General features: G+C 33.7%; 2 protein-coding genes across 3 annotated transcripts in view; both read right to left on the reverse strand.

Moving 5' to 3' along the window:
• Positions 1-205: 205 nt before the first annotated feature.
• Positions 206-18897, reverse strand: LOC143236331 (uncharacterized). The gene is made up of 5 exons (XM_076474604.1): positions 18795-18897; positions 16598-16788; positions 11496-11654; positions 4604-4703; positions 206-674 (listed from the first exon to the last, which is right to left on the reverse strand). The coding sequence occupies exons 1-5, from the start codon at positions 18895-18897 to the stop codon at positions 454-456; spliced, it is 774 nt and encodes a 257-aa protein (XP_076330719.1). The 3' UTR covers positions 206-453.
• LOC143238898 (uncharacterized) overlaps positions 16655-23442 on the reverse strand; it is a 39316-nt gene continuing 32528 nt past the window's right edge. For both annotated transcript variants that reach the window (XM_076479531.1, XM_076479532.1), the window contains 3 exons: positions 22274-22396; positions 19432-19546; positions 16655-16788 (listed from right to left, as the gene is read on the reverse strand). In XM_076479531.1, coding sequence (XP_076335646.1) covers positions 19475-19546; positions 22274-22396 — 195 coding nt within the window. In that variant the 3' untranslated portion in view covers positions 16655-16788; positions 19432-19474. The remainder of the gene's footprint in view (positions 16789-19431; positions 19547-22273; positions 22397-23442) is intronic.

Below are 23442 nucleotides of genomic sequence, written 5' to 3' on the forward strand. Positions count from 1 at the left end.
ACTATTCTTTGGTAAAAAGAGTTGGCGGTGGGTAGTGATGACGAGCTGCCTTCCCTCTAGTCTTACACTGCAAAATTAGAGACAGCTATCGCAAACAAACACTATCATTATATTTGTTTGCATTGACAAACATTGTTTTACTTATCTACCAAATGACAGTTAATCGCAAGATTTAATATCAAATTATATCAAAAAGCAGATCTGTTCAGTTACATTTATTACATAAAAGAATATAACATATCTGAATATGTCTGGTACTGTTAGTGTTAATGCTAATCATCATTTACGATTATTATTTGTTCTCATAATATCTTTTAAACGAGCAACATAATTATTGTTAATTTCTAAAGGCAGCCAGAAGAACAAGAATGTGAAATTTGAGTTAATGTGCCATATAAGGCCAGAGTCGTTCATAAATAAATCTGCATTAATCTCAGGAATGTGTGAATCTGGTTAAATGTGTTTGATTGCTTCAGAGATATTTTCACTTTCCTTAACTTCCTGCCTTACAGTTTCTATACTTTTCTCTAATTCGTCAATCAACTTCTGCTGTTTCTTCTTCAAAACTTGTAGATCTTTCATTTTCTCAGCAAGAACAAGATCTTCGTTCTGCAGCCTCTCAAGTTCGTATTCTATTCTATATAAGTCAGCAGATTCCAGAGAATCCAAGGTTTCTGTTAAGATGTTGAAAAATTAATAACAATAATAATATATTAGGTGTATAATAAAACGTAAACTTATTTACGTTAGTGTACATTACTGTTCTTCTTATCAAATATAAAAACTGAATAAAAGGTAATGTTAGAAAGATAAATAAAAAAGGAGTTATTATTCCAGAAAACATAACTGGTTTTATGTAAGCCAACATTTCGTCATTAAGACTCATCGGAGCGGACAAGACACTGTACAAGGTATTTCAAAATAATTCGAGTCTGCGTAATAAGGTAACATAGCGAAATAATTTATAAACATAGCTCTCGTAAAATTATATTGTTGTACATTGTGAAATTGAAATACACGCAAACAAATAAAGTTCTACTATTTAAAACAGATAATAAAACGAAAACTGTTAATTAAAAATTCCAGGATGTTTTACTTTTTTAAGTGTAGCTTATTTTCTTAAATTAATAGAGCTTTTTTTGCATTTTCTATCTAAAATATTTGAAGAAATTTGTAAGAGTGGCTGCTGTTATGAAAAAACAAATATCAGTTATACCTGGCCCGGTATGGCCAGGTGGTTAAGGCCTCGACTCGTAATCCGAGGGTCGCGGGTTCGAATTCCCGTCACACCAAATATGCTCGCCCTTTCAGCCGTGGGGGCGTTATAATGTGACGGTCAACCCCACTATTCGTTGGTAAAAGAGTATCCCAAGAGTTGGCGGTGGGTGTGATGACTACCTGCCTTCCTTCTAATCTTACATTGATAAATTAGGGACGGCTAGCGCATATAATTTTCGTGTAATTTTGCGCGAAATTCAAAATCAACCAATCATTTATACCTTATTTGTCAACAAAATATTCATTCACAGCACTGGCTTCACTGTTTTGTGTGTGAAGAGATCGAAGATGTTCGTTAATTCTATCCCTAATGGTTCTGTCTGTTTCACCAATGTATACAAAACCACAAAGTTTGCATATTAACTTTTATATTACGTTCTCATGGTTACAGTTTCCTCTTAAACCTGATTTACAACCTAACACTTAGTTTGCGGGTCGGGTTTAATGCATGTTTTAGGTTTAAAGACTGATATTGCTGACATATTCACAGTTCTATAGTTTTGATGTTAAGACGTGACTGTCTGTACTCTTGTCTAATACGAGCTGAAATCTTAGGACTAATATATGTTATAACAAAGTTATATTCAGTCGGAATGTTTACTAGTTGTACGTCTTTGTTGTTGGTGGTGAAAGGGTCGATTTAGTCATGTCATTTGTAAAGAATCTTAAAGACAGCTTAGATTTAGTGAAATACACTATTTAACATATTAAAGACATTCTTAATGCTGGTACTGAGAATGGTACTTTTCCTTTATACCCTCCCCCAAGTTTTAATAACTTTTAAAGGTATATATAACGAAACATAAGTATATGAAAAATATACATTTGAATTTATTCATATAGTGAATGTCGGTAGTAAATTTTTAAAAATATATTAATAAGCATTGTATGTGTGTAGTTAAAACCATTTGCGGGGTTTTAACAGAAAACTACCTGAAAAACAATTAGCTTTCAGGTTTTAATGGAACAGTACCCTGAGAAACCATTAGATTTCGGTTCAATGAAACTTACTATCAAAATTTATTTGCAAAGAAACCTTCTAACTTTCATATTATATTAATTTTGATTTGAAAAGAAAATAACCATGGCATTTAATTATTATTGTTCATATTTAATTAGTAAAACAATATTTTGTGTAATTTATTAGGTCATTCCATAAGTAATGTCCGAAAATTTAATACAGAAAGTGCATCATCATTTCTGTATTTGTAGGAAGCTTTGATGACTAAAATATGTAGTAGGACATGTATAAAAATGTTCAGATAAATAAACTAAACTAACCCAACTCCATTTTTTCAGATCATTAATCAAATAAGCCATTATGAAAATGGATGTGTCTGAGGAACACATTAGGCATATAATGCTTTATGAGTTTAAAAAAGGCAATAGTGTAGCACAAACTACAGAAAACATTCAAGGTGTTTATGGAACGGAGTCTCTCAATGAAAGAAAATTTGGAAGGTGGTTTCAGAAGTTCCGATCAGGTGACTACAGCTTAAGTGATGCGCCATGCTCAGGTCGTTCTGTTGAGTTTAATGATGACGTGCTGCTGGCTGCACTTGATAAAGATTGTGCTGTAACAGTTGAAGAACTAGCACAGAATCTTAATTCAACCCACTCAACAGTTCACCGTCATCTGCAACAGCTTGGAAAGGTGTCAAAACTTGGAAAATGGGTCCTCCATGATTTGACAAAAGCCAACCTTAGAGCAAGAGCAGACGTTTCCACTTCTCGGCAATCTCGTGAATGTAACTCATCTTTTTTGGACTGAAGATGAAAAAAATATATTTTATAAAAATGTTATGCGCCGTAGACAATGGCTCAGTGCAGGTAAACTGGCTCAGCCAAAAATGGACCTCCACCATAGGAAAGTCTTGTTAAGAGTTTGGTGAGATATTGTTAGTGTAATCCACTTTGAGTTGCTGCTACTCAATGTAACAGTTACATAAGACTTCTATTGTCAACAGTTAGAGCGCTTGAATGTTGCACTGAAAGAAAAGAGGCCTGCTTTGATCAATCGTAAAGGTGTTGTGTTACACCAGGATAATACACGACCCCATACAGCAAGGATCACATCTACAAATATTTCAGAACTAGACAGGGAAAAACTTCCACATCTTCCTTATTCTCCAGACATTGCCCCATCTGATTATCATCTATTGCGAAGTTTGCAGAACTATCTTAGTTGAAAACAGCTTGAAACACATGAAGATGTCAAAACTACCCTCTCTACATTCTTTTCCTCCAAACCCCAATAATTTATAGAAGTGACACTCAGAAGCCTGTGAATCAAATCGTTGGCAGGAAGTAATTAATAATAATGGAACATACATTATTGATTAAATAACATTAAAAGCGGTTGAAATCCTTTCTCTTTTTCTGAACCTAAAATCGAACATTACTTAAGGGATGACCTGATAAAATAGTATAACTTTAACGTTTCGCATGTGCTTTAAATTTCATAATGTACAACAAGATACTTTCAAAAATTATATTTATTTATTATCACGTGACTGGAATTAGTTTGAAATATTTTGTACATGGTACAGTCAATCCCACTATTCGTAAGAGTGTAGCTATAGTACTGACGATGGTTGCTGTTGAGTAGCTGCTTCCATTCTGGTCCATCACTTTTAAATTGGCTGGACATGGCCAGATGATTAAGGCGCTCGACTTGCAATCTAAGGGCCGCGGATTCGAATCCCCGTCATACCAAACATGCACCTCCCTTTCATAATGTGACGGTAAGTCCTACTATTCGTTGAGAAAAGAGTAGCCCACGAATTGACGGTGGGTAGTGATGACTAGCAGCTTTTCCTCTAGTTTTAAACTGTTAAATTAGGGACGGCTAGTGCAGATAGCCCTTGTGTAGCTCCGCGCAAAATTCCAAACAAAGTATTGTTACCTGATGGATAATTGCTTAAGTTCGAAATTTAGATTCAACTGCATTTTCGAAACAGAACAAAAATATTAAAATATAGGTTTGTTTTTTGGAATTTAGCGCAAAGGTACACGAGGGCTATCTGTGCTAGCCATCCCTAATTTAGCAGTGTAAGACTAGAGGGAAGGAAGCTAGTCATCACCGCCAACTTTCGGACTACTCTTTCACCAACGAATAAGAGTCACATTATATCGCCCCCACGGCTGAAAGGGCGAGCATGTTTAGTGCGAAGGGGATTCGATCCCGTGAACCTCGGATTACAACCACCAGGCCATGCTGGGTCAAACAAATATTAAACAAAAATTTGCATATTTCATATTTTCACATAAGATGTTCCAATAAGATTTTATGAAATTCGCGTTATATATTAAGCTAGAATAATACCTAATTCGTCCGTTATTGTTTGTAGGACATCCAAGGAACGCTGGACTTTCAAAGAAGTGATTCGTACCAAATGTCCAAATTTAGCTGTCTTGTTTTGAACCTGTAAATATAAAATAACATTTAATATCACGTCAGCTACTTATATCCTATTACAAAACGTATACCAAAATACTGTCATTGTAATCTGTGGTAGTGAACCCAAAATACGATCACCATCTAGTAGTAATCTCTGGCTATAAACTGAAAACATTAAGAATCAAATTTGTAGTCTGCACTGAACGACTGTCGCAAGTAATATAAGTTCTCGAAAATCCCGGTCCCTATTCATAAAATAACATTTTAAAAAGTGTTATAAATATATTTTAAAAGTTCAGTGAACTTGAAGTGTTGTAAATGGGTATTAAAAATTTAATTTTGAAAAACTTCGTTTCTAAACTATTTCTGTGAAATTCTTTTTTATGATTAGTAAAAACTTCGTTTCTAAACTATTTCTGTGAAATTCTTTTTTATGATTAGTAAAAACTTCGTTTCTAAACTATTTCTGTGAAATTCTTTTTTATGATTAGTGACTTCACGGTGTTCATAAACCCGTCACTTCTTTACACAGAATCATATTTTATTGGACATTGATACGAATATTTTAATCAACCATTTCTGGTGTTGTGAAAACCGTAGAACGGAAATGAACAACCACAATAGCTCTTTATTGAATTAAATATCATTTGTGGTGTTTTACATAAAGTTTTGACTGTTATTTTATGTATTGAAAACTAAATTAGTATAAGCAAATTCATGGCTCAGTTTTGGAGGGCTACATAATGATAGATATTTAGTCTTAAAAGAGGTTCTGTGCAATTGCACTATGAAATATTTTTACCCAAGGAGACGCTGTACACAGTTACGACAGAAAGTGTTCGTACCCCTACGTCGTGAGTAGGTTTTCCTCATAACTTAAAAAGTATTACGATTAGGACAATGAAAGTATAGTATATTATAAATATTATACCAGCACACATCTACATACATTTTTATGTAAATCGAACGGCAAATAAACTGTTTATAAACAAATAACCAAAATAGGAGGGACAGAAAGTGTTCGTGCGTCTACTTTAATGGTCAGTTGTGTAGCCTTTCAGGTAAATTACTTGGCGCAATCTCTTCTCATAGCTCTCAATAATGGTTTGACAGTGCTCGACTGGTATTTTCTTCCATTGTTCTTTACAGAAGGCCTCCAATTCCTCCAGGTTTTACAGATGACGCTGATGAACCATGGTCTTCAACTCATGCCAAACGTTTTCAGTTAGGTTGAGATCGAGTGACTGCGATGGCCACTCCAGAACGCTTATATGGTTCCTCTGCAACTAGAATTGCACATATTTCGATGTGTGCTTAGGGTCATTGTTGTGCTGGAAGATCCAACGACGCTCAAGCCGCAAGTTCTGAGCATCATTCTTGATATAAGTGCCTAATATATCAACGTACTCTTATTTTTTCATAATTCCATTCATGTGGTGAAGGCTGCCTACACCAGAAGAGCTGAAGGAACCCCATAGCATGATCGAACCACCTCCGTATTTAACTGTAGGGACGGTGTTCTTTGGAAGATTTCTTCCTCCCATCTTACTGAAAATATTGCGAACACCATTGTGGCCGAAAAGCTCGATTTTAGTCTCGTCTGACCAAAGAATACTCCTTCAATAGGTAAAGTGTTTATCTACATGCTTTCTTGCATACCCCAATCGTGCTTCTAAATAAACAGGCTTTAAATATGGAGTTCTATGAGATCGGCATGCTTTGAACCCAGAAGAGCGTAACATGTTCGTAACTGTAGAGGTGCTGATTTTAACCCCAGTTTCCCTTACCAGTTTCTGTACGTTATTACGTGTTAAACGAAAGTTCATACTAACTTCTGTGAGAACCTTCCTCTTGGTTCTCTCTGGAATTTTGGTGGGGCGTCCGGAATGAGGGAGGTTAGCAGTTGATCCTGTAAGCTTAAACTTGGCAATTATGTTTTGAACAGTAGATTTCGGCACATTTAGTTGTGTAGCAATACCGGAAAGAGACACACGAGATTTGTATTTTACAATAATTCAGTTTTTTAAATCACTGAATAGTTGTTTTCTGTTCGCCATGATGACCAAGCAGATAATGACGGAGACGGCGCTAAATTGCCGGAAGTACATTTTTTGCTGGCTAAATTCCAATAATTATGAACCAAGTGTCTAGTTCTGGAATGGTATAATGTAGTTTATTTGCCAAACTAAACAAAATTTTTACGAGAATATCAGTTTTTTCACACGTTCTGAAATGTACGAACACTTTCTGCTCCTCCTATTTTTGGTTATTTGTTTATAAACAGTTTATTTGTCATTTAATTTACATAAAAATTATGTAAATGTGTGTTAGTATAATATTTATAATATATCTTACTTCTATTATCCTAATCATGATACCTTTTAAGTTATGAGCAAAAAACACTCGGGACTCAGGGGTACGAACACTTTCTGTCATAACTGTAATTTCTATTGATATTTTAAGTTAAACCTTGTGGGAAAACTCGTGCTTCGCTTGCGAAATATTTTTTAGTTTGGTATTTTTGATCTGAATGCACAAAGTTTATAAAATATACAGACAATGCTGTGTATTTGAAACAACTAAGAAACTAATCATGTATAAAATTAGATATCTACAGACCTGGATGAATCTTATGGCCGTGACTGTGAGGTTAAACCTAAGTGAGCTAAATCTATTCTACAGCACGTGATACCTACGAAACTCCTCTAGTACAAAATATACTGAGCCCTTTCAGAACTTGGTTATTGGGAACAAGTATGAAAACTGAAAATAGTGATAATGCCGGTATTCTAAGTGCTTATAAAAAAAATGAGAAATTCACACACAAAACGTTAATATATAAATACTGGTAGCTTTGCGCGAAATTCAAAACAAACAAAAATAAACATTGCTGTCTGAGATGGGACACTAAGAGACGATGGATCCATTTCCCAAGTATATTTTCCTTTGCAATATGGTGCTGTCTACACTCACTCCTCTCTTACGTATATGGTGACGTTTTCTATACTTTCCTACTCCTAATTTCATGTTTGCAAAGTTTAATGGGATTTAAAATTACTCCCACATACGCTCACGTCAATGTTTTAGTTAATTATATGTTAACATATTTTGGTCCAAAACTCGAAACTCGTGGTGGGCAGAGCTCACCCAGCTCAATTTGTAGATTTGTCATTAATAGAAAAGATCAAAACATTTTGGATGCCCAGGTTTGATTACATGCATAACTAAATACAATTTTTTTTTAAAATAAACGTTTTGATATTCTCACATATTAATAGTATGTTTTTAAACTATCCCTTGCTGGAAAACAATGTCAAGTAATTAATGTTATTTATAATAATAAAATGACACGAATGATACGGAATTTGAATGAAATCTCTTCTGTTTGGCATAAAAACAAGTTTAATGTGTAAAAGTCAACAGAGAAACAGAGAGTAAAACATTCCAGAATTATGGAAAGTATACTTAAACAACAACGTTCACAATCTACAATGGAGAAGTGGTGTTATGTCTTCGTTCCAACAAAGTTCTCACAAAGTCCGACCACGGTGAAATGCAATCATGGAGGAAGTTTTTGTATCAGCCAATTAAAAGCGTGATATGATTCTACAATTTTGTCAAGTTTTGTTGTTCATGTTTTTTGTGTTAATATATTTAGAATATAGAGACACCTACGAGGTCTGTTCAAAAAATACGCGGACTGTTTGAATTGCGCGGCTCCAGTTGGTTCCAGGGGAATCCGCTTGGTGTCGCTAGGTTTGCACAGATCAACTGATTACGACGCCATTTCTCGATTGCAGATATCTTCATTTGTGTATTAGCTACGCGGTTTTAAGTGAAGTGCGAATTTTTCGTTTGGCGGATTTCAGAATGAATGACCTGAAGGAGCAACGACTTGCTGTGAAATTTGTGTTAAACTTGGAAAATCTGCGACTGAAACTTTTGCTATGCTTAACACGGCTTACGGTGATGTTGCTAAGAAGCGTACGGCATGTTTCAAGTGGCATGAACGTTTTAAGGATAGTCGACAGTCCATTGAAGATGATGAGCGTCCTGGACGTCCTTCCGCGTCAACTGACGACCCACACGTCGACAAAATCAACACCTTGGTGACTGTCAGGGAGCTTGCTGAAGAGTGTGGGATATCAGTTGGATCTTGTTACGAGATTTTGACCGAAAAATTGAAGATGCACCGCGTTGCTGCGAAATTTGTGCCTCAGAACTCGTGAGTTTTTGGCCAAACACTCGATCACTGTTCTTCCCCACCCCCCTACTCACCTGACCTTGCTCCTTGCGATTTTTTCTTGTTCCCCAAACTCAAAAGACTATTGAAAGGAAGAAGATTTGAGACGATTCCCGAGATTAAGGCAAATGCGACGAAGGAGCTGGAGGACATTACAAAAGAAGCGTACCAGGACTGTTTCAACAAGTGGAAACACCGTTGGGATAAGTGTGTGCGTTGGGGAGGAGAATACTTTGAAGGGGTCCCAGACCTGTAACTTCTAAATGAAGTACATTTTGTTTTATGACGTCAGTCCGCGTATTTTTTGAACAGCCCTCGTATTTCATAATCACTCAAATATAATTTTAAACAATCAAAATAATCCCTCTCTTTCTCAACAAGAAAATGGTTTATTTGTAACAACAACAACAAAATACTTCTTTACAAGAGAAACTATGATTATGTGGAGATAAAATAATATTATACCATACATTTGGTCTAATATCAAAACAGATATACCATACAGTTGGTCCAATATCAAGAGTGTTATATCATCCAGTTGGTCCAATATCAAAGAGATTTATACCAGACAGTTGGTTTATTATCAAGAGTGTTATACCATACAGTTGATCCAATATCGAGAGTGTTATACTAGAGAGATGATGCAAGATAAAGAGTGTGATTCTACAGAGTTGGTCCAAATTCAAGAGTGGTATACCATACAGTTGGTCCAATATAAAGAGTGGTATACCATACAGTTGGTTCAATATCAAGAGTGTGGTACCATACAGTTGGTTTAATATCAGGTTTTGTACCATACAGCTAGTCCAATTTTAAGAGTGTTATATCATACAGTTGGTCCAATATCAAAAGTTTTATACCATATAGTTGGTCCAATATAAAGAGTGGTTTATCATACAGTTGGTTTAATATCAGGTGTTCTACCATACAGCTAGTTCAATATCAAGAGTGATATACCATACAGTTGATCCAGTATCAAGAGTAAAATTATATAATATTTAGCAGTTCTTTAGAAACTCCGAGTTAATTTCAATAAATGTTTTCTTTTAAATATCTTTTTGCACAAGAAAATTTTCATTTAATTCTCAGTTGTTTCGTAAGTGTCATGCAGCGCTAAATCGAACTTTAACATTGTTCAAAGAGTAGTCTATACAGTGTAAAGTGTAAGAGATAACAGAGCTATGAGCTAAAAGATTTTACTTGACAAAAATATCCGGGTATATTTTTGAGCCATAATTCCACGGCCAGTAGCTAAATTGTAGAATGCTCTATTATTAATCATTTACTTTGAGCAATGTAGTACACATTATTTTTATGTTACCATTTTCTTATCAGTGTCTGATAGTGAAATATTCTTCTGATGTCCTTATTGCTAATATCATTCCATCATGTTATTTTGTTGCTGTTTGGCTCTCAGTTTCCATACAAACCATATAACCTTAATAATATTTCTATTGGACTTTCTGCTGGTCAAGTTTGATAGCGAGTGCTAAATTCATGAGGTACCATTTCATCACCTTTTTGCATCCTAAGGGATCATTGTTTTGCTGAAAGATGAGGAAATGAATCCCTACACAACAAGTCTTGTTTTTGACGGAATGGTATGATGAACTGGATTTTATTTGCATCTGTCAACAGTCAAGGTATCCTCAGTTTTAGGTATATTCCTAACTATTGTCTGATATACATACTTAATTGTATTGGCCTCCTAACATGCTTCATTGTAAATATTGTACCATATCTTCTCTGTCATCAAGCAAACTATCCTTGATTGTTCCTAAGAAATATGATTCGTCTGTAAATAACATCCTCATCTAGTCTTGATCCTCTAATTATATGAAGTCTAACACCTGTTTAAGCCTTTCTGTTTTGTTATTTCTTGTAAGCAATAGTTTGAAAGCAACAACATATCCAATATAAAAAAAAATTGTATCAATGCATATCTTAATTATATGGAGATAGCATTTACTTTCAGCTACGTCAATTGAAAGACCTCTACTGGGGTGGCGTCCATCACATAGAAGGTACAACCTAAATTACTTAATATCGCTTTTAACGTTTAGGTTTGCTTCTTCAAGTGATTATATTATCAACAGTACTAGTTTATACTTTAGAAACATAAATATCCTATTTAAACATGACATTTCACCCTTAATATGGAGTATCATCCTCCACATTTGTTTTATGACATTTTTATTCTGGCAACCAGGAGGAATGTATTACCACACTATTGCTGGAAATAAATTGTATAACAGATTACCTGTATTTTTAAAGGCACTATGCTAGTGTATCATTGTCTGTTGGATCTTATGACAGTAAATCAGAGTGTAAGCTATCATTATGTGACTATTTTCTGGTGCATTTCGTTTACAAACAGCAAAGAATGAACAACCTTATAATATTTGCATTTTGTGCCCATTTTTTACTTCCCACTGTCATGCTTATTTCCAGCACTGCACATATATAGAATACAATCTGTATTATTAAATTTCTTATAATGTCTTAAAATAATCTGTAAATCGACATAAATATCGGTTAAATAATAATAAATAATATTAGCAGAGACTTATTAACCTTTTCTGTTAAGACACTATTGACTTCTGTTTCAACTTCATAGAATTCCATTTGATCAGCTACTTCTAGAACCTTCTGAAACACGTAGTTAATTTCCTGCAGCACATATTCAGTTCTTGTCATTGTTCCTTCTGCCTTCTCTTCCAAGTAACGTGCAAGCTACAATAATAAACCCATTTTTAATGACTGTTAAACCTTTTTAGTATTTAGTTATAGGCGCATCATCACCACAAATGCTTCCTAAAAATAAATAAAGTGCTTAAAGATATATTTTAAATGTTATAAGACCTCTTAAAGTGTGATGCCATTGAGCTGTAAGATTTATATAGCTACAGCAGTAAGAATGTTGACTAGGGCGAATACATTTCTCAGTATCTACATATCTGTTTGATAATATCAGAACTGTTAATAGAGGTTATACAGACCAACACTCGGATGTGACATGTTACTAAAATATATCTTACGACCATTTATCTTGCCCCAGTGCTACACAGAACTACTACTGGCTAGCTGTATATTCAAATAACAAAATGTAAAAATAAAAGCAACAAAATAAAACAGTTTTACACTTTCGTGACCGATTCGTTTTTACAATTACATGACGAAAATAAGATGTCTGACTAAATCAGTGCAATAAGGAACTAGATATGAGATGATATTCAGATACACATGGGTGGCCTAATTGTAGTCATGACCTTTTCGAGTTACCCGAGAACTATTTTCTCTGATTATCCCCAATTTAGTATTTAGAGAAAAGGATGCTAGACAACACGACCTACCGCTAATAGCTGAGTACCGTTTTGGTTTGTTTGATTTGTTTTGAATTTCGCCCAAAGCTACACGAGGGCTATATGCGCTAGCCGTCCCTAATTTAGATATGTAAGACTGGAGGGAGGGCAGCTAGTCATCACTACCCACCGTCAACTCTTGAGCCACTCTTTTACCAACGAATAGTGGTATTTACTGTTATATTATAATGCCTCCATGGCTGAAAGGGCTAGCATGTTGGGTGCGACAGGAATTCGATCTCGCGACCCTCAGATTAGGAGTCGAACGTTTTAACCCACCAGGCCATGCCAGGGCTTGTTGGTAAAACCTCTATACCTTGATATATATCAATATCGACTACTATGATGAGATACGCACCTGTAATATTCATTTTAGTTCTGTATTTAATTTTCCATTTTTACCTTCTGTAGGATGTGTTTGTTTATTGTATTATCTTTAATTTCTAATTTGTGATTATTATTTGCACTGGACTTATTTTATGGTTTGTGTTTTCTTCGATTTTTCTTGCTGTGTATAGTGTTGTTGTTGTTTTTTCTCAATTATAATTATGTTAGGTTTCGATTTGAGTTCAATTTATTTAGGTTTAGCTGCTATCTTTGTGCGTACTATGAGCATATGTCTTCATCGTTTTGTTCCCAGAGGTCAGAAAGGTAATGGTTAGATTTCCTGGTTCATATTTTACACTAATGTTTTAAATTCGGCCATAGGAAGATCCTACGTTAAGGTTTGTTTGTTTGTTTTGACATTTCGCGCAAAGCTACACGAGGATTACCTTCGCTAGCCGTCCCTAATTCAGCAGTTTAAGACTAGAGGGAAGGCAATTAGTCATCATTACTCACCGCCAAGTCTTGTGCTACTCTTTTACCAATACCAGTGGTATTGACTGTTACATTATAATGCCTCCATGGCTGGAAGGGCTAGCATGTTGGGTGCGACGGGGATTCGAACTCGCGATCCTCAGATTACGAGTCTAACGCCTTAACCCACCTGGCCATGCCGGGCCTCCTACGATAAGGATTTGTTTGTTTGTTTGTTTGTTTGTTTGTAATTAAGCACAAAGCTACACAATGGGCTCTGTGCTTTGTCCACCACGGGTATCGAGACCCAGATTTAGCGTTGTAATTCCGCAGACATACCGCTGTGCCACTGGGGGATCTATGATAAGGAAGTGTGGAGTGTTGAAACTGGAATTGCGAGCATTTTGCCTTTTATAACTAGAAAATAAATTTGTTTTTATTTCACTAGATTTTACACAGTCAGCGTCACCTTTTGTTAGCCTCTACTTTAGTCAGCATTACACAACACCTTTTATGCTCTTCTGTTTGATAATGGTATTACTGGTTAGTGGTGGAACTATTTAATATAAATAGGGACTTGCTGAGCATGTGAGTAGTATGACCTCTGATAGGACTAAAAAAACGTATTGTGGATGATTAACCAAAGGTTTTGTTTTACCTAATTAAAGTCTGATATCAAATAGCTTGTCCTGTGCAATTAAAAAAATACTTTAACAATATTTTATTTCATTGCCTTATTTTTCATACAATTTTTGAGCCTCCTATTTTATGGAGTGTTTATCGATTACCTGTTGGATTTGGATTGTTTTGAGTTTCTTGCACAGCTACACTAGGGCTATCTGCGCTAGCCGTCCCTAATTTAGAAGTGAAAGACTAAAGGGAAGGCAACTACTCATCACCACCCACCGCCAACTCTTGGGCTACTCTTTTACCAACAAATAGTGGGATTGACCGTAACATTATAACGCCCTCAGATTACGAGTCGAGTGCCTTAACCACCTGGAAATGCAGGACCTTACGTGTTGGAAATCTGTGTACATGGATAACATATCTTTAAAGCATTCACTTGTCTCATTATGCTAATAGTTTCTATATATTTTGAGTTGAAGTTTTGGAGAAAATAAAGGAGAATATAAGGGTTATCTGCGATGTTTTTACCGCAGAGATTTAATTCTGTATTTGAATGTTACTCTTTGGTCTTTCACAAATTCACTGACTTCATATTTTTTAGTTTAAGAGCATAACACTTTTTAATCAAAAACTCAAACAACGAACACCTATAAATAATTTGATAGCAGGTAACGCATATATTTTTCAGAGAGTTTTCAAAATGTTCATTTTAACATATATTAATTAGAGGTTCATCTGGAAACATGTCTTCATTTCTAACTTAAACAGCACGTAATGTGACACACAATCTATTGGAAGTGAAGAGCCTCCTTTGGATTATTACCGAATGGTTTTGTTCTAGCTAAATAAAGTCTGGTATCAAACATTTATTCTAGTTCTTGTAGTATGCAGGTAAAAAAACACTACTTTGAAAATATATTATTTCATTGCCCTCATTTATTGTAAGTGTAGTACAGTGGCAGCTCTGGTTAGTGCAATTTGTTTTCTGTTTGTTTGTTTTTGGATTTCGCACAAAGCTACGCGAGAGCTATCTACGCTAGCCGTCCCTAATTTTGCAGTGTAGGACTAGAGGGAAGGCAGCTAGTCACCATCACTCACCACCAACTCTTGGGCTACTCTTTTATCAACAAATAGTGAATTTTTGTACTTTCTATGACCAATATGTTTAAAAAAGCAGCGTAATAAGTATCCAAAGAAGAAGTTAAGCTATGAGTCAGCAAACTGCATTTGGTTCTTTACTGAAAAATAAGAAAACGTTTGTTGTTTATAAATCGTAACTGTATAACGCTCTCACGGCTGAAAGAGCGAGCATGTTTGGTGCGAAGGGGATTCGAACCCACGACCCTCGGATTACGAAACGAGTGCCTTAACAACCTAGCCATGCCGGGCCAGGTTAGTACAAATAGGGACTTGTTGAACGTGTAAATAGTATGATCTATATATCATTTCTTTGGCAAAAATAATATAATAATGCCTTACAATACATAAAGCAATCAAATAACATATATTCGTAGTAGATTATTTTAACTGCACAGGACAAGAACTAGAAGAAGTATTATACCAGACTTAATTTATGACTCTGGATTACTTTGAAACGTTTGTAAATGTCCAACAGATATGCACTAAATTTGATGGACACACTAAGGTAAAATTTTCTCATGACAAAACAAAAACTGATCCAGGTCGTTGATAATTCTGGATCTGAAAAGGATTTTCTAACTTTTCGAAAGTGAAGTTTTACGTTATTCAATATAAACATAAGCAATTTCGGAAAGGAGCGTCGGGTCGAGGGTACACAACCTCTGACTGCTCTTGTTTTACTATTGAATTTTTGTACTTTCTATGACCAATATGTTTAAAAAAGCAGCGTAATAAGTATCCAAAGAAGTTAAGCTATGAGTCAGCAAACTGCATTTGGTTCTTTACTGAAAAATAAGAAAACGTTTGTTGTTTATAAATCAAGGTTAATATGAAAAAGCTTTGAATGTAGATAAAAAAACGTTAAAAGTTTTCTTGAAACGATAAACAATTTTATATACATATTTGTTATAAAGTTTTATTAACGAATGCTCACCTACAAACGCATACAATTTATTGGTGTTTTAATTACTAGAGAACAATTAATACATAAAAAAGAACTGCCCCTTAGAATCTGTAACCTTTCCAATCAGAATTCCAAAAATAGGACTAAGCTATTTATATTATCTTATGTTTCGGTTAAGTAGTGAGTCATTACAATTGGAGATTACCAGTAACAGCACGTCTTAATCTATTTTCATACTTTTATAATGATTTATGTGATATTAAAGCATTGAAATAAAGGAAAGAATTATTTCATTTTAAATCCATAGTTCCTTTCTGAAACAAAATGGTTGAAAGGTCTTAAAAGAAATTCCAGTAAATGAGATAAAGCTAGACATGAGACTGTGGGATTATGAATAGTCACTTTCGTATAGAAACAAATGCTTACAAAAATCATGTTGTTTCAGATATAACACATAAATTATGAATCATTGTCTTCTGTATCTCATTCCAAATAAAGTAAATATTTTGAATCTTATTTGTACTTATATCTTCATCACGTGCACTGACTTATTGAATTAGCATGGCATCAGAATTAAAACGCTTTGTACAAATTAATACAATTCTAGAATTATGTTTTGAAACTTTTTTTGCTTCACTTTCAAAGAAATTTGAAACATTTTCAGGATTTTTTTGCACTTGTCTGTAAACGAAAAACATAGTTCTTAGCGAAAGTTTCCTTAAAAGGCATTATAACCACGACTGTGATATCTTGTGCAAATAAAATATATTTACTATATTCTTATAATATTAGAAATCTACTATCACTGAAAATAGCTCCACTGGGTGGTTTTAAATGTATACCTGAAATGTCTGAGAGACAATCGATTCAGTTTTCCTGACTTTTGCTTTAGCATCCAAAGTGACAGTTTCTGCTTTACTTAAAGAGGTTATTTTGTCTTCTGTCTTCTGGTCTGATTCTGTGATTAACGAAAGTATTGCTTCTATAATATCTACAGCTTCCTCCTTGTACTCTTGGACGATGAGATTGCATTCTACAAAGATAATCAGTCGATGTTTTATCAGCAATTCATATTAATATTAGTCTTATAATTCATACTTAACCAAAGTTTCTATAATGCCTACGTTGGTTATAACTAATACAAAACATGCACACTTGAATTATTCAATGACTTTTATTCAAAGTGATTCAAAATTTATAAGGTAAAAATATATATAAAATAATAATGTACGTGTTTTAAACTGTAAACTTAAAACACATTATTACGAATAATCTAATTCTAAAAGTCATTTAATTAACATATATGGATCAAATATTAGTTAACTCCAGACAATCCTGGGTTACCTACTATTACACTGATACGATACGATAGTAGTGGTTAAGATACGTATCTAGATATTGATGCTGTGATATAATATGTATTTAGATACTGAAGATTTTCTCACGCCGTTAAAAATCGGGTTTCGGTATCCCTGGTGGACTGAGCATAGATAACCCATTGTACATATTTGTGTTTAATTCTTAACAAACAAATGCAGAAGTTTTACCACCAGTATGTTCCGGGTAAGTTTGATAGTCTTGTCTGTAATGTATCGTCTATATTACTAACATTGCCTTACAGTGAGTTTTCAAATTCGTATGTTTGATCCACTATTGGGCAGCTGGCAAGAGAAGTAAAATAATAAAAAAAATATATTATATATGTTTTGTTACTTTTAATTTGTTGTTACTTTGCATGTAATGTTTTTGATAAAAGACATGAAAACAACATGTAATACTCATCAACCTTCATTGAATCACTTTTATTTCTAAAGTTTCTCACTAGACCTTAACACCAGGCAGAATAAATATTTTCAAGTATTGTATTGTACAATGTATCGATACAATCGCACCAGCTTCAAAATACGACACTTGTATGGTATCGCTGTATCATGACACTTCTAGTTACCATATTTTGTTAAATATTATCGTATTATGGTAGAATATATTTAGTAAATTAAGAAAAAAAATTCAAATGTGTTTTTTCTAAAAATGTTCGAGCTCGGCATAACCAGGTATTTAGGAAGCTCGATTCGTAATCTGAGGGTCGCGGGTTCAAATCTCCGTCATACCAAACATGCTCGTCCCTTCAGCCGTGGGGGTGTTATAAAGTGATGGTGAATCCCATTATTAGTTGGTAAAAGAGTAGACCAAGGATTGGCGGTGGATGGTAATAACTATCAGCCTTCCCTTTAGTTTTACATTGCTAAGTTAAGGACGGTTAACGCAGTTAGCACTGGTGTAGCTTTGCGCAAAATTCACAAAACAAACAAACCAGTTTTTAGTCACACATCAAACAGATTCTATCAATTATTTTCAAGATTTGACAGTGTGAAAATAATTCTGTATTTAATTATGATAAGATGAAAGTTATCGGCCAAGGTAGTGTTGAAAAGTCTATAATTGTGACACCTGTAATACACACATATATATAGCACACACTGTTCAATCGTTACGCTGTATTTTAAGTTTAAAATACTCTGAGTTTTTTCTATTGCGAATGTTTCAAAAATAAATAATGTCTGAAAGCAAAATAAGGGCATATAACAGCAACTTGAGAAATTATATGTTGAATATTTTGGGTTTCTACTTTTAGCTGAAATCATTGCCCAACATCAACGAGGAATGCTTTCTTAAAGCTTTTGGGGACTCTTACTGAGGATTGAACCCCCTACGTTTTGAAGCACTGACAAATGTTCCTGCTTTGGTATCGGCTCTTTTCCTGTTTTACTTAACCAAGATAATCCCTCACACAAATAATAATATCCAGGCTGGGAGATAATCCCCCACACACTCAATGATATCCAGGCCTGGATATAGTCCCCACACTCAACTATTTTAATATCTAGGCCTGGAGATAATCCAGCACACACTTAACAATATCCAGGCCTAGACTCTGCGTAAGCCCCACTAACTTGTTTCATTTATATTAAGATATTATTTCATTACATTTTCTGCGTATTTGGGATCGTCACCATGCTATAAAATGAAATAACTCACTAAATGAAGTCCTGAAGGTGCTGTTTAGTAGATTATCTGTATGTGGCAGAATTCTACCAGTACTGTATTTATCATCAGCTCCATACTCAGATGCTACCTTCATCACGCTTAACCAAAAACTACCTACAATTTTGTTTTAAAATTTCTAATCAATCTTGCAACGAATGCATTGACATCTACCGGATTCAGCACTCTTAATTTGTTTAAATTATGAAAGTATCACAGTCCTTACATTACAAAGTTAAACAGATCTTGAAAGCACCGATTCAGCCACAGATCTGATTTGTAATTTTTCTATTTTAGTCGTATTTTTAACAAAACAACTTGACAGCAGTTTCTAACGTTTCTTGAGCAAGTTGAACCATAACCATGTGAACTAGGATATAAGTTTCGCAGTAACATCTTCAAATTAATTTAAGTTAAGTCAAATCCTGGGTTTTACTGTGTAATTCAAAATGCTAAAGTCTTCCATGTTCCTCATAGTATAATTGCTGTTCCATTACGATATTCGAATTTAAGTGGTGTATTTAAATCCCTTAAATAAGTGTATGTTATTCAGCTGTAAAGTGCTCAAGATATCTAGCATAACAAAACTTACTTAAAGATGTTACTTAAAATGGTAAATAACATACTATACCTTTTACTTGTTCTAGTAATTGTTTTGCATTATTTAAAATGGTTTATCCAGACTGGACGTTCTCCCTTGCTTTGTCTAAAGCTGCTTCAGTGTCAGTCATTAATTTTTCCTTTCCCTGTAGAATAATCACAATATAATACTTGGATAAAACAGGTAAGTAAATGTAATAATTATGGTTATTTTAGAAGTATATAACAACTGTATGATGTGGCAAGTTAAGTAAATGTTACAAGCAGTTAGAGCTTAATTCACAGAAATAAAGAGTGAATATAAGAACATTTTCTTATATACTTCGTGTTAGAATTATTATCTTCCTATTCGTAACGTTCAGTTGCCTTTACTGAATAAAGTATGCTTTAACAGCCAAATTATTTTTATTTATAGAAGGTTAATGATTCTTTTAAGAATATCGAAGCTGAGTTGAAACCTCATTCGTTGTTGTTCTAAGTTTTAAGAAAGAAGTATAAGATGAAAGGTTGTTGAAAATGCCGCTAAAACTAATGTATTTCCAACTCCCAATTTACTACGCAGATAGTAAAACTAGTATGCATTACTCTTAAAAAACTATAGGCCTGTATTGATGTACTTTGCTTAACTGGCAGCCGGGAAACAATATTATAGATTTCCCACAGATATGTTGTTTATGAGCAGAAAGTCAGATTAGAAATTTACAGCAAGGATAAATTAAGGTTGAAAACCAGTAAATTACCAGTAATACCAACCAATAGTTTTCAGTCATGATCAAGTATTTCTCTCGTGAGTTAATTTTTACAATTATGTATCTAAATAAAAATAGGTTCTCTGATAAAAAAAACAATGAGTATTACTCAATAAATATATATATATTCGTATCTTCTGCGTTAAAGGTGTCTTGCCAACCAGATCTTGTTTCCTAAAATTTTCCCCCATCTTATACACTTAAATATATGTAGATCTAATAAATGTCGTTAGGTATGTTCATTAATATTAGTTGTTTGATAACGAATTGACAGTCTAATACACGTGAATAAAAAGTATGCAAGAAAATTCTTGATACAGAAAATTGTTTCATACATAAAAAGTAGTTCTATATCAAGGTGCCAAAATATATATTTAGTATGTGTAAAACACATTTAGGCCTAAGTCAGTGTTAGCTAGGTTCTATAAAATATTTATAACATATTTAATCTGAGTTGCAGATTAAGTGTAAATCGTACTTATTACGGTAGTAAAAATTATGTAAACGAATCAAGGGCTCCCCACTCGTTGAATTAAGACTTATTTCTTCTAGTGAATGAAGTAGGTTTCAAGTTAGTGACGGAGACGTTAAGTAATTTGGTTGAGGTTTACTAGTGTTAAGGTTGTTAAGAAGTAATTAGTTTGACTAGAGTGTGCAGTAAACGTGGTTAACGAATAAATCTCTTAGTCATCTACTTCCTTCATTTTCGTATGTTAACTTGTACAGTAAATAAGGAACGGCTAATACAGATTGCCCTCGAGTAGGTCTGCGCAAAATTGAAGAACGAACAACACAGGTTTTTATTTTCCAAAGCATATAGTTATGTAAGGAAAAATTAGTAGTAAAATAAAATAAGTTGATTAAAGAAGCATATTAAGTGGTTATGTGAAAGCTTAGTTACAAGCGGATCAGTTCTTTATTGTGTTACTGATACGTCGACTATCACGTGTTTACACATTTAAAGAACAAAGTATCCAAATTTCTTGCGTTTTAACACGTATAACCTTGATATTTCTAGGCCTTCACATGAGACGTTTTATTTTGGTTTTAAATAGTAGGATTTCTGTTTACATTAATAATGTGAACAAAACATAGGGAGAGTTAGGTTTAATCTTCTGATCTTTTACTTCAACTGAATTAAAAGAAGAAACTGAAAAAAACATAATTCTACAATCTAATAACGAATTTTGTTTTATTTAAGACACAATAAACAATATTAAACATTAAATTAAAGTTTTAGTAGATGTTTTAAGTGTTTATAGAATATGAATAATATTCAAACTGGGAGATGGCTGATACTCCCAGAATGCATTGTTAGCCATATCATCTGGTCGATCTTGTGAAGAAGTATTGAAGTCTGGTTCCTCTATATCTCCCAGTTTGAATATTATTCATATTCTATAAACACTTAAAACATCTACTAAAACTTTAATTTAATGTTTAATATTGTTTATTGTGTCTTAAATAAAACAAAATTCGTTATTCGATTGTAGAATTATGTTTTTTTCAGTTTCTTCTTTTAATTCAGTTGAGGTAAAAGATCAGAAGATTAAGCCTAACTCTCCCTATGTTTTGTGAGAGCGGTTACTACACTTTGGAAAAAAAATCAGTATACATGAGATTAACACATTTTCAATAAATATTATATTTAAAAACTTGAGCGTTGACTGCTCTATAAGTAAGTTATATAAGTAGCGTTTGTGATATACTTTAGGTGTCGTAATTCATCTGGTGTGTTTAGCTGTAGCGTTATGTACTAAAATTTTTTGTTCGAAATAGTTTGTTGTTTTTCTTACTGGAAGATACATTGGTGATAAACAAAAACTGTGACAGAATTGTATACAAACTTTTAACTAAAAACCTGATAATAAGCAAATTACTGTAAAATCTAGAAACATTACTACCATGAATTCCAACTGACAGTGTACAATAAAACGATAAACTTTTAAATCAACAGATAAAATGAGTTGCTGTGATTTAATTTATTCTGTATTAAAGCAAATAATTAAATCAATGCTGTTTTATTATTCTGTAATATTCAATCGTTAAATTTAAATAAGTTATAATAATTTCTTTGTTACTGGACCTTAAATATTAAAGACCAAACGTTACATTAAAACTAACCTTCTGTAGTAGAATGGCTTCATTTAAAATATTGTTAGCCTTTGATTTTTTTTCTTTTATTTCATCATCCAGATGAGGATTCTCTTCAAGTATATTATCTGTTTTCTCAATGGACCCTATTGCCTGAAAATGTAAACATTACTAACTTAAACAATTTCTAAAAAAAAAGAAAGAACAATTTCATGAGGAGCACATCAGAATGATAAATTATTGAAGAATGTCTAGATATTGCATAGAGTGTTTGTAACAGAATGTTCTCTATACGGTTACACTCACTTTTTATGAGGTTGTTAAGCTTATTCCGAAAAGAAGATAGTGTAAAAATAATCTGTACTGAGTAGTATTAATTAATCTTCGCAAAATCCTAAAACTTTCCAATCGTCAAACTTATAAAGCTACTGAAGTTATAAGAAAAAGGAATAAACTAAAAGCTTATAATCAGTGCTACAGTTTGCGAGAAAAACAAGTTAAATATTCAGTATAGTATGATTGTGAACCGCCCATCCACCCAAGATATACCCAAGGTCTCCCGATAAACTTGGGATTGTCAATACCCTCAGTGACAAGCAGATTTTGTAGAAATAGTCAGATATCCTTACGCTAAAATGCATCAAATGGTTGTTCACATCACTTCATTTCCTAAATTAAAATAGTCTTAGCAGCTATTTTTGTTTCCGGTTTTATTATTATTATAAAAAATAGCTTAGTGAATTTATTTACATAATATTAAAGTTGGATGCTTCTGCGTGAGTCTTTAACATCAGTGTATTGTATTTCAATAATCTAAACTGGGAGATAATTTTAACTTTCCCAAGAGTTACAAAAATAGTTCCTCAAACGTTAGGGCTAAGAAAACAACTTTGATAGTATTAATATTACTCGCAATTTATAGAAAGAAGTTACACATGATAATGCAGTCAGTCAGGAGTCTGTTGCCACAGTTACGAGCAGTGTCATCACGATAACGTATATGGTATTTGTATACTTGGTTAAAAGTGAATTTTTCCAACGTATTACGATCTTTCTACAAGAAAGAATATTCGTATAGCATGAGTATTGTCTGTGAAAGCGGAATAATTGCGCAAAAAGGATTTAAGGTAAGTAAAGACTTTTAAACTAAACATAAGTCCAGAAAAATGCTTTCAACAACAAAGTGTAGACAATGGCCA

The sequence above is a fragment of the Tachypleus tridentatus genome, chromosome 13 (genome assembly GCF_004210375.1).
Source record: "Tachypleus tridentatus isolate NWPU-2018 chromosome 13, ASM421037v1, whole genome shotgun sequence".
Classification (NCBI taxonomy): domain Eukaryota; kingdom Metazoa; phylum Arthropoda; class Merostomata; order Xiphosura; family Limulidae; genus Tachypleus; species Tachypleus tridentatus.

Bases quoted from the DNA above. Each gene is read 5' to 3' on its own strand.
- LOC143236331 (XM_076474604.1), bottom strand. From the start codon at position 18,897: ATGAAGGTAGCATCTGAGTATGGAGCTGATGATAAATACAGTACTGGT. The intron at 11,655-16,597 runs GTATACATTTAA...TTATTATTGTAG, and splicing joins TTGTCTCTCAGACATTTCAG to CTTGCACGTTACTTGGAAGA. The intron at 4,704-11,495 runs GTTAATAAGTCT...TTATATTTACAG, and splicing joins ATAGTGTCTTAACAGAAAAG to GTTCAAAACAAGACAGCTAA.